The following is a 12,119-nucleotide window of genomic DNA, read 5'->3' as shown; positions in this document are numbered from 1 at the left end:
CATCGCGAGCAGAGGCTGCACTATTCCCGCCGGCTCGGGGGTGCAGGAGGTCACTGAGCGCAGGCGCATCAATTCGTCTGGCGGTTGGTCTGGAGAGTTGTAAGGGGGCGGGTTAAGGGGGTTGGGGGAGGCGATCTGGCCTATCCTGGCCCTCCTCCTCTGATCCGTCAGAGCCGGGGGGCGGAGTCGGAAGCTGGACGTCGCGGTGGGGGTAGAGGGGTGGGGGAGGGGAGAGACGGCGGCGGCGGCGGCACGTGAGGCGCGGGGGGCGGGGCGCGCGCCTGTGCCTGAAAGGGAGGCCGGGAGGAGCGCGGGGCAGTGAAGCTTCCCATCCTTGCTGGGGCTGTGCTCTAGTGGGGCTGTTGGTCACGACGCGTCTGAAGGGCCGGACCGCCGGACGAGCGGGCAGACGGACAGACTGAGTGGCAGAGACGAGCGACGCGAGCCTAGCTGGACCCGCCCCAGCCCGGCCTGGCCCAGCCCAGCCCGGCAGGACTCGAGCGAGTGGGGCAGGCTCAGCCGGGGCGCGCACGCCGCCTACCCCGCTGAATGAAGTGCCCGCCCCGCGGAGCCCCGATCCCTGAGCCTTGCCCGCAAGATGGACGGTTTCGCCGGTAGCCTCGGTGAGTGCGGCCGGGGACTGAGGCGGACCCTCACCCCACGCCCACCAGGGTGGGAATCCCCTCCTCCCCTCGCCTTGTCTCCTTTCCGCTCCTGGGGGGAGGGGGAATTCCAGCTCCTCCGGTCTGCCCGGAGGGTGACCCCGGAACCCCCTCCCTCAGCCAGACCCCCCCACCCCCATCGTCCCGTCTACAGCCTCCCCTCGAGGTGGCCGCTGTTTTTGTCACGGAGAGTGGCTGCCCTCCCCCTCCTCTTTCAAAGCGAGGACCTCGCCTCCGCCCCCCTCGGGTGCAAACACCTTTGGTTTTCCTGCAGGCCCTTGACCCTCCCCCCATACTCCCAGTCCCCACCCCCTGGAAGGAGGGAAGGAGAGGAGTGAAGTGTAGGAAAGTGCGGTGCAGGTACCAGGTGAAAGGCATCTTGCAGGTTGTAGCAGTCTCGAGCTTGCTCTATGGAGGGGCGGGGGGAGAACCCTGTTCGGAGCCAGAGGGAAAGCAGAAGTGTCCCTCTGGCCTTGCAAGTATGTATGGGGAGGAGCAGTCCTGCCAAAAATCTTGTACGCCAAGGGGGCTCTTTTTTAAAAGGAGGAAAGGAATCTCTCCCTTTTTGGCTTCCTCTCTTTTTATGAAAAGGGGAAAGAATAAAGGTGTTGGGGAGAGAGGGGGTCGGAGAGAGTTGAGAACCTTGTTTCTCTACTTCTGTTTTAAATGAATGAAGAAGACGAGAGTGATTTCTGTCGTTGCCTAAAGGAGTCAGAACTCCAAGCTGGTACTCCAGGGCACTCTGATCTGTGTCTGGAATTACTATTCTGTGAGGCCAGTGGAATCTGGTTACTGTAAAGATTGTTTCTCTCTCCATCATAACATTTGAGATCAGTTACTGGGCTCCAGCTGATGCTGCAGTTATGTGATGCCTGCTGCTGGATTTGCATTTTGAGGTTTGGGGACCAGAGGCTGAGTATTTTCTGTGGAGGGCACTCATCTTTAGATTTTTCCTTCCCCTGTTTTTGATTTGTAAAACCCTAGTTGGTTGACTCGTGAAACAGTACAAGGCACAGTCAAAAGCCACACTTTCATCTATCCACATACTTTGAGACTAGTATGGTTTAAAGGGAAAACATTAAAGTCAGCTCGGTACATTAAAGTGTTGTTTATCACGAAATATCAAAGCCCAATAATAATATATTGCCTTCACTGGGAACAATTATAGTAATTTATGTGGAGTAGATTGGAGTGGTGCTGAATAAAGCTTTTAGGCTGCCATTGATAAAGGCTCCCCGTGGCACATTCTTTAACCCAATTTTACGTATGTTGGGATTATTCTATCTTTATACTATCTAGAGAGGCATCAACTTATACACAGATCTTTATATTGATTTCTTTCCAGTTCATATTTTGAATGACAGGTCTGCCCTCTTTATTCATAAAACAATAGTGAGATCTGAAGTAGGTATGTGTGCCAGGTCAAAATACAACTTCATTGCTTTTGAGATGAATGTGGGCATTCACCTGTTCTCTGTGGAGAGTTGTTTTACAGCTTCCAAGCCTGGAGGAATGGTAGAGATCATGTGAAAGTCCTGCAAGTGGTCATGTAAGATCACCTTTGAGACTGCTTCTCTTTTCAGAGGTATTCAGTGCTTCTGTTTCTGAAGTCATAGGATTGTAGCTTTAGAATGTGGAGGTCATTTAGTCCAACCAACTTTCCCATTTTACAGATGATGAAACTAAAGCTTAGGGAAGCGAAATGATTTGTCCATAGTCACACAGGTAGCAGCAGCATGTGCTGGGGCCAGAATTTGAACCTAGGATTTTCTGGTTCAAGCTACACTCTTTCTACTCCACCAGGCTGAATCTTAAGTTAACTGCACTAGAAATTGTAGTTGCTTAGTTAGCAAAGATAATGTTGTGGACAGATGTTTCTCAACACTTGAGAATAGGTGTTGAAGTAGTAAAAAGGATTTAAAAGTTGTACAGGAATTTGTGTGGGGATTAAACTTTTTAAAGTGCATTAATGTCATTTGTTGCACTTGGATTTTTCTCATTTTTTAATTCTATTTTTTGTGTTATATGTGAATGGACTTCTTCCTTCAGAGACAGTGTTACCTCAGGAGGAAATCGACTTAGATGCTTGCTTCTTAAGGAGAGGAGTTGATGACAGTAGAGAGGGGAGGAAATGGTTCCTGGCAGTATTTCCGGAGCTGCTCTTGAGGAAGATACTTCCCAGCAGGAGCTATTTGTTCTGTCTCTCCAGTAAGAGTAAAGCTAGGCCTCAATCCTAATTGAAACCTTAAGGGGTATGTGAGGTTGGGGAGAGAGGATGATGATGATGGTATAGTAAATTTTACTGAGGAGCCTTGCTTACACACTGGTAAATTAATTATTTGTCGTTTTGCATATAATCCATTAATTTAGGGCTTGGAATTTTTGTTGTTGTTCTGTTGTTTCAGTCTTCTGACTCTTTGAGACCCCATTTGGGGTTTTCTTGGCAAAGATATTGGAGTGTTTTGCCATTTCCTTTTCCAGCTCATTTTACAGATGAGAAATTGAGGCAAACAGGGTTAAGTGACTTGCCCAGTGTCACAACAGCTAGTAAGTGTCCGAGGCCGTATTTGAACTCTGGTCTACCTTACTCCAGGCCTAGTGCTCTCTCATTGCTCTAAATAGCCAGTATTTTGTGGATTTTACTTGAAGATAAGTACTTAAACTCTGGCAGATTTTTTTTTTTTTTACAGTATTTGAACCAAATAAGAATTTAAAATGTGATTTTTAAAGCCCTAAGGAGGCTCACCATTTAACAGAATCTTTTGGTAAATCAGTTTGTGATGTGAGGAATCTGCTTTTAATTGTAATTACCTCTTAATTTTTTTTGAAAGTTCAGAATTTTTTCAGTTGAATTTTCTTACGTGGGGCACAATTCTAGTATGTATAACCTGTGATTTTTAACTGCAGCCAAAAATTTGTGTTAAGTTTTCTGAAATAATAGAGGATTGTGAAGTGATTAACATTTTCTGTAGTAGTATTACCTGCTCTTTGGCATTACTTCTGCTTCACAAAAGCACATCCTAATGCTTTTTGTCTTCAAAAAGCTGAAGATCTTCAGGCAGGCTGGTTAGCAGCTGCTTGTGTGCTGGGATTTGCCTTAGTTGTAATGATGTCAAGTTCATTAATTTATAGTGTTGTGTTTTTTAAAGAAGAGCTACCCTTTGGAAATGTCTTTTTTTTTTTTTTTTTTAAGAAACTTAAGTGGTATCTTCATTAATCCCTCCCCAATACCCTTACTAAGTTTCTTGCTATCTTCTCTTCTAAACCTCTACCAACCTTATGTATATTATGTAAAAAAGACAAAAAGTAACCTTCTGTTCTAAAAGTCTAGGAGTTGCATACATTTAGAGAATCTCAATCATAGTAAAGGTTTTAAGATGAGTCTTTGGAATTTGCACCCAAATTCTTATTCAGTGCTTGCACTTTAGATAAAGCATGCACATTAGTTTTTGTGAGGTTAAAAGTTTTTGAAAGATTAAAAAAAAATTAAGTTCAAAAATTTTTTTAAGTTTTTCCAAAATTTTTCAAAAATCACTATATTAAGCTCATTTCTGAATTTGTTTTGAAGTTCTTTCATGCTAAATGAAATGAAGTTAGTAGCTACAAGAAAAATGGTTATTGATATGGCTGTATATTTGTAATTGAATAAGTAGAAATGTACTTGAATTTATTAAATTAAAAAATTTATAGTAATTGGCATCATGGTATTAGAAAACTCAAGTTTTCCTTTAAAGTGTTTTTCCATATACCTTGTAAGACTTAAAGAAATAAGTGTTCTACTACTCTTAAGTTCTAATCTATGTAAAAATACACATGTAATATTTTCTGTATTTGTTGAAATGCCTGAATGTTTTACATAAAAATGTCCTACTTGTAATCTCAGTATAAGGAGGAAATGATAGAAACCTCGAGTAGGAAGTGACTGCTGTATCCTAGAATTTGTGATAAGAGAAAGAAAGAAGAAAGCCCTGTATAGTCTGATATGTCCCCTACACTTTTACATTTTGAAAGGTTCAAAGAGAGGATAAATACAGTGGATTAAAATTCTACAAAATTCAGCCTAGGAAGATGGGAAGCTCTGAAGAATCTCTAGGAAAATCTGAAGGCACAAAGAGAAATAATGAACATGGGGAAAAGAAGCTTTCCAGAGAGACTGCTGGAACTGCACAGGGAACTAACTCGGGAAGCAACCTGATTTTTTTTTTTTTTTTAAATGACTTCCTCTCCCTTCCCTTTTCTTTCCTTTCCATTTTGCCTTTCCCTTTTCCTTCCTTCCTTCCACTATACTGGTAGATTAGGAGTGCTTTCAGATATTATTTGCCTAGATTTTTAGTGAAGCATGTGACCAAATCTGTTACCACTCTTGTGGGTTAAGTAATAGTGATATTATGCTGCTTCAAATCTGGTTCAATAGCTGGACTCTGATTACCGTCATTGATCACCATCATCTTGGATGGAATTTTCTTTCTAGCAGAATGCTCCTAGGATGTGTGCTTGGTCCAGTGCTATTTAATATTTTTATCAGTAACCTGGAAAAGAAAGGGCATGTTTATCAAATTTGCAGATGACACAAAATTGAGAGGCTTCAAAAAAATCTCAACAAGTTATAATGGTGGGTCAAGTCTAAAATGATAAAATTTAATTCCACTTCCATGGAAAAGCTACTTTTACAAATACAGGATGGGGGAACATGGCTTAATGGTGGGTAGTTCATTTTCTCTGTACTTTTGCCTATGTTTCTCCATACCTAAAATATATGCTCTCCTCTGCCTCTTGACATCCATGGTTTCTTTCAGTACTCGACTTAAACACCACCTTTGGCAAGAGGCCTTCCTCATCTCCCCAGCCAATTAAGTGTTCCTCTCTAAGGTTTATATCTTGTATGAACCTACTTATTTGTATGTGTTATTGTTGAGTCATTTCAGTCTTGTCCAACTCTTTGTGACCCCATTTGGGGTTTTAAAGATACTGTAATGGTTTGCTATTTGCTTCTCCAGCTCGTCTTATAGAAGAGGAAACTGAGGCAAAGAGGGTTAAGTGACTTGCCCAGGGTGTAACACAGATAGTAAGTGTCTGAGGCAAGATTTGAACTGGGTCTTCCTGACTCCAGACCCAGTGTTTTATCCACTGTATCACCTAGTCTTCCCCATTAAGGGAAAGTTACAGGCACTGTGCTAAGCAGTTTTACAAATATTATTTTGTCCTCACAACAGCTTTGTGAGACAGGTATTATTATTAGCCGAGTTTTACATTGAGGAAACAGGCAGGCAGATTAAGTGACTTGTATAGGTCACATAGCTTGTAAATCTCTGAGGCCAGACTTGAAGTAAGCAAGTTATCTTAAAGGGAGGGGCTGATTTTTTTTTCTTTTTTGGGGGGGGTGGTGTCTTTCTTTGTATCCCTAACACTTAGCAAAATGCCTGGTAAATGGTAATGGCTTAATACATGTTTGTCGATTTATTTATTTTTAATTTTGACAAAAGTTATGAGGGTTTGAGTGACTACAAAAGAGTTTATTCAAAAGAATATAATAGTATTGGGACAGCTAGGTGGCATAGTGGATAGAACACTGGTCCTGGAGTCAAGAGGACCTGAGTTCAAATCCAGCCTCAGACACTTGACACTTATTAGTTGTGTGACCCTGGGCAAGTCACTTAACCCTGATTGCCCTGGGGGAGGAAGAAGTAACAGCATCAAAAAAGTTAATTGAAATCTTAAGCTGCATTAAGACAAGTGTGGTATCCAGGATATGGGATCTGCTCTGATCAAATTATATGTAGACTATTGTATTCAGTTCCTTGTGCTACATTTTAGTGAGGAAATTGATAAACTGGAGGTTGTATCTTTATTGTTGATTCCCCTATATAATCAGTCAGTGTTTATTTTATCCTTTAACGAAGATGGTTAAAGACGAGGATATCGTGCCATTATTAAGATCATTTAAAAGCACTGGGAATGTTTAGCTTCAAGAAGACGAGATGGCATAACTATTTTCAAGTATTGGGAAAGCTTTCAAGTGGAAGAAGTATTAGGCTGATACAGTCACTTGTTGATTATGTGATAAAGAGTAATTAATCAGGTATAGATTAGACTAGATAATATCTATGGGCCCTTTGAATTCAGGGATTCTGTAATAGAATTATTTAGATGGATTTATTTCCTTAGAGTAACCTAATGAATAGTGTTACCTCTTAAATTCATTATCAAAAAAGATCTTTTCTCAAAGGATGCCAGCTACTTTTTAACAATAAATCAGTGAAGTAGGTAGAATACGTACTGTTTGTTCAGTACTCTAATATGCTACTTTGGGGAAACAAAAAGAAGTATGGATATGGTTCCTGCCCTCTAGAAACTTACTAGTTTAACCCTGGATGCTAACTGTCAAGCTTGTGTGAAGTTATCAGAACTGAAAAAGTATAAACATTTAGAATGTCTTTATGTATATTAATTACCATGACCTAACTTCAATACATCTCATAAGAGAGGCGACTATAAATCTCCATAAAGGGGCTTCTCTGAACAATTCCGGCTTCCTCTCCAACTCTCTGATGTTTTAAATTGCAGAATGGGCGCCAGTTTGCGTAGAAAGAGGGAACTTCATTGAAGTTCCCTGTAACAGCCAAAACAGAGCTCACCTGCTCCCCACCCCAGACCCAAAAAAATAGATTGGGTTCATTTTGTATCCAGGCTAAAGTCTATTATTTGAGTGGGGGAGGGGAGTATAATACTGATGGAAGTTTTAAAGACCTTGTTTTTTTGAACACTATTGATAGCCATAGAAACTTGTAGAGCTGAAGTAGAAATTATTGATTCAGTTCTCTCACTTTCCCTATAAATTTTTTTTTGGACAGACTAGATTCTGGTAAATCACAACTAAGAACCCTGGACTCTGGTAAATCACAGCTAAGAACCAAAAAAATCATCATTATCTACTCATGACATCAGTTATCTTCTCTATGAAGACAACTGTTACTAGTCCCAACCTCTATTCTATATTGCATATTCTATATATGGGTTCTATATTTTCTGTTAAAATTTCAGTCCAGATATCCCTTGGCATCTCAGACATAATATAATTAAACCCTAACTTCTCTTTTCCTGACAACTTTTTCTTTCCCTTGACTTTCTGTTAATGGTACCTTAGTTAACTATACAACCCCCCCCCCAAAAAAAAACCAGTAAACCACACCATATTATCTTTTGGGTTTTAAATTTTTCTCCCCCTTCCTCCCAAAGACAGCATGCAATCTGATATATGCTATATATATGCATTCTTATTAAACGTATTTTCACATTAGTCATGTTATAAGTCAGAATTAGAACCAAAAGGAGGAACCACCAGAAAGAGGAAAGAAAACACAACAGAAGAAAAAAAATAGCGAACAGTATGCTTTGATCTACATTCATCCTTCATAGTTCTTTCTTTGGATGTGGGTAGCATTTTCCATCATGAGGCCTTTGGAGATGCCTTAGACCCTTGCATTGCTGAGAAGGGCTAAGTCTATCAACGTTAGTCATAGTATGAGGTGATTGTTACTGTGTACAATGTTCTCCTGGTTCTGCTCACTTCCCTCAGCATCACACCATTCAAGTCTTTCCAGGTTTTTCTGAAATCTGCCTGCTCATGATTTCTTATAGCACAATAGCGTTCCATTACTTCATATACCACAACTGGTTCAGCCGTTCCCCAATTGATGGGCATCCTCTCAATTTCCAGTTCTTTGCCACCACAAAAAGAGCTGCTATAAATATTTTTATACATGGGTCCTTTATCTATTTCTATGATCTCTTTGGGATATAGCCCTAGAAATGCTATTGCTGGGTCAAAGGATATGCACATTTTTATAGCCCTTTGGGCATAGTTCCAGATTGCTCTCCAAAATGGTTGGATCACTTCAGAACTCCACCAACAATGCATTAGTGTTTCAATTTTCCCACATCTTCTCCAGCATTTATCATTTTCCTGTTTTGTCATGTTGGCCAATCTGATAGGTGTGATGTGGTACCTCGGAGTTGTTTTGATTTGCATTTCTCTAATCAGTAGTGATTTAGAGCACTGCTGGGAAAACTGGAAAAGAGTATGGCAGAAACTAGGCATAGACCAAAATCTCACATCATATACCAAAATAAACTCAAAATGGGTTCATGATGTAGATATAAAAGCTGATACTATAAGCAAACTGGGAGAGCAAGGAGTAGTTTACCTGTCAGATTTATGGAGAACAGAAGAATTCATGACCAAACAGGAGATAGAGAACATTACAAAATGCAAAATGGATAATTTTGATTACATTAAATTGAAAAGTTTTTGCACAAAGCCAAAGCAACCAAGATTAGGAGGGAAGTAGAAAACTGGGAAAGAATTTTTACAACCAGTGTCTCTGATAAGGGCCTCATTTCTAAAATATATAGAGAATTAAGTCAAATTTATAAGAATACAAATCATTCTCCAATTGATAAATGGTCAAAGGTTATGAACAGGCAGCTCTCAGATGAAGAAATAAAAGCCATTTATAGTCATGAAAAAAATGCTCTAAATCACTGTTAATTCTTCATATTGAAAACTCTTGTCTGTCTCTTTTCAGATCCATTGTCACCATCCTGTTCTGAGCCTTTGTGACTCCAACCCTAGACAACCTAACCTAATATATTCCCAGTTGGTCTCCCTACATGAAATAGTAATGTATTTCAGTCAATTTGCATATGTCACAGTTGAATTAATTTCCTAAAGCACACGAGCTGCTGACCATGCTTAAAGCCTTCAGCAACTTCTCATTGCCTCCCAGAAGAGGAACTTGGAATTTAAGGCCATCTCTACCCTGGCTCTTTTTCACTCTTTTCCCACCTTCATCCTACTTCCTCCCCTCCATGTCTCCTTTGGGACCCTTATACTTCAAGTAACCTAGATTTGCCATTCACCTAATTGTTCTATTTTGGGGACATTACCCTGTAAAATGTGGATAATAGTGTTTGTTGTATTTATCTCAAAACATTGTTGAGGGTCAAATAAATCACAGGATCTTGTAGATTATTTACCAATCCCTCAGTTTTTAAGTGGGGAAACTTAAGTTCACAGAGCTTAAATGTCTTGTCCAAATAAGTGGCAGAATCAGGATGTGAAATTGGTTCCTGTGATTCCAAATTCAGCCCCCTTCAATTGCACTACATGAACTCCCATGTAAAGTAATTCATGTAAAGTTTATTGTGTCACCTTCAGTAGTGATCATAATAAACATGTTTTGTGTTGTTCTTTCATGAACAACTCTTTATGACCCCATTTGGGGTTTTCTTGGCAAAGTTACTGGAGTAGTTTGCCATTTCTGTCTCCCTCTCATTTTACAGATGAGGAAACTGAGGCAAATAGGATTAAGTAATTTGCCCAGGTTCACACAGCTAGAAAATATCCGAGGTGAGATTTGAACTCAGGAAGGTGAGTCTTCCTGAGTCTAGGCCCAGCACTCCATCCACTTCACCACCTGGCTGTGCATCGTAATAGACATACTGTTTATTTATACTAAAATACCTCTGTTCCTGTCTTCAAACTCCCATATCTACCTCTTGAAAAACTACTTGTATTCCTTCCTTCATGAAGTCCCTCTGTTTTACACATTTGGACAATTCTTTCTGGCACTTATCACTTCTGACATATTGTGGTTATCTGCTAACATCTTCATTCCCCTGCTGAGTTGTCGGTCCCTTTATTAGGGGAGGGGAGGCCCCATGGGGAATGCTGCACCATAGAATTGTCTTTTTCACTTTTTTACTTCCTGTCTTGTGCATCCTAAATATACTAGATGCTCACTGAATCATTGAGTACCTGTTATATGCCAAGAATCATGTTAAGCACTGGGAATACAGAGGTAGAAATCTAGTCCTTGACCTCCTAGAGCTTATAGTCTAGCTGCTAAGCTTAGGAAAAATTCTAATTATGTAAACTAATTGAGTATATTTTACAATATTTCTCTAGTATCAATTTATAGATTATGTCTGGAAAGGAAAGGAAATTTAACATGCCATAAGAGAGAGAATTCGCTTTATGATTCCTTTTAAATAATGGGCTACTGTTTCCTCTCCTCAGGAGTATCTTTCCACCTATCTCAATCTTACATATTCTTCAAGGCATAGCTTACCCTGCTTTTGTAAAACTTTCTCTGGCTACTCCTGTATGTGTTGCTCTCTCTCTTGTCTAAAGTCTTGTAGTAATGAAAATATCTCTTAGCGTTTCATATAAATGACCTTTATTCTTTTATTATTTATTATGTGTTCATCCTCTCTTTTCAGATTAGAAGTTCTTCTGGTGGGCTAGAATTAACAATGATGTTTTTCCGTTGTATCCCCCAGAGATGCTGTGGTTCTCTATACACAGGTGCTTAAATTCAGGTTTGATTTTATTGCATTTGATATAATTTGACTTACTACCTAAGAGTCATTGAGCTACCTGAAAATCATGACCAAAAAAAGTCTGAATGCCACATTTCAAGAACCATGAAAGGATACTCCCAGGTCTGTTAGAACCAGTGAGCAAAGTGAAAATAGGAAAAGAATCCACCATTGATTTCCTGAAAGAAACTCCCCAGATGGAAGTAGATAGGATATAGTCTTCCTTTCACTAAATATCCACCTGCTGGTAAGCTTTTTGAGTTTGTCTGCTGTTTAGTTTTTCTGCCCCTCCTCCCCCATCTTGTTGCATAAGTAAACTCTGAGAGTGAAGGACTTATTGATGGTGTATGAGTTTTAATACTTAGCCTTTGTGATGTTTATTTTTTGTTGTTTATAGGCCTTTCTTTTTGTTTCTTGTTCTGGATTGAAGATTATTGAAGTTGGTGAATAATGAGAGCAATAGAAGTTTTACTCTGTTCTATGTATTATGCCAAAAAAAAAAATTTACTGTTTGTTTGGAAAACTAAGGAGTCAGGAAGAGTAAATCTAAATCATGTGGTTCAAACAGGCTACTTTGTCAAAAGATTTCACTCTCTCTGGATTGTTGTGGCCGTTATCTCTCTGATCCCAAAATGACAGAATTGGTTTCTATCATAATATGTTCCTAAAGGTGGCACAACTGATTTTTCTGGATCAATGAATGGGGTATTTTCCCGCTTATTTTGAAAAAGAAAACCCTGATTATAGTACAGGTAAAGTATATGCATTAATTTCTTTGAATAAAATGAGGGAGTTCAACTATATGGCATTTCAGAGGTTTGTTCTATCTTTAGAACTAAGGTCTAAGTGCTTCTTGGCACTTCTTAGTACTTGGTACTCATTTTGTTTGGTGTTCAGAAAGATTCTTAATTAGTGTGGATTTGTTTTGTGTGTATAAATGGCCCTATTTATTCCTTATAAGACTATGTAATATTGAATCCAGATATAATTTTATATAGCAAGATGATATACTAGGAAAAGTAAAATTTGCCTTTTTCTAGGTGCCACTTATATTTGTGTGTGTATAATTATTAATGT

At 39.7% G+C, this 12,119-nt stretch overlaps 1 protein-coding gene across 1 annotated transcript in view; it reads left to right on the top strand.

The window, feature by feature from the left end:
• Positions 1–294: 294 nt before the first annotated feature.
• The window catches only part of EML4 (EMAP like 4), a 177,772-nt gene continuing 165,947 nt past the window's right edge, over positions 295–12,119 (top strand). Inside the window, exon 1 of the mRNA XM_027865094.1 lies at positions 295–623. Coding sequence (XP_027720895.1) covers positions 599–623 — 25 coding nt within the window. The 5' untranslated portion in view covers positions 295–598. The remainder of the gene's footprint in view (positions 624–12,119) is intronic.

The sequence above is a fragment of the Vombatus ursinus genome, unplaced genomic scaffold (assembly GCF_900497805.2).
Source record: "Vombatus ursinus unplaced genomic scaffold, bare-nosed wombat genome assembly UNPS02014778.1, whole genome shotgun sequence".
Taxonomy (NCBI): domain Eukaryota; kingdom Metazoa; phylum Chordata; class Mammalia; order Diprotodontia; family Vombatidae; genus Vombatus; species Vombatus ursinus.
Note: the sequence above shows the minus strand (reverse complement) of the source record. Positions and strands in the feature narration are given on the sequence as shown.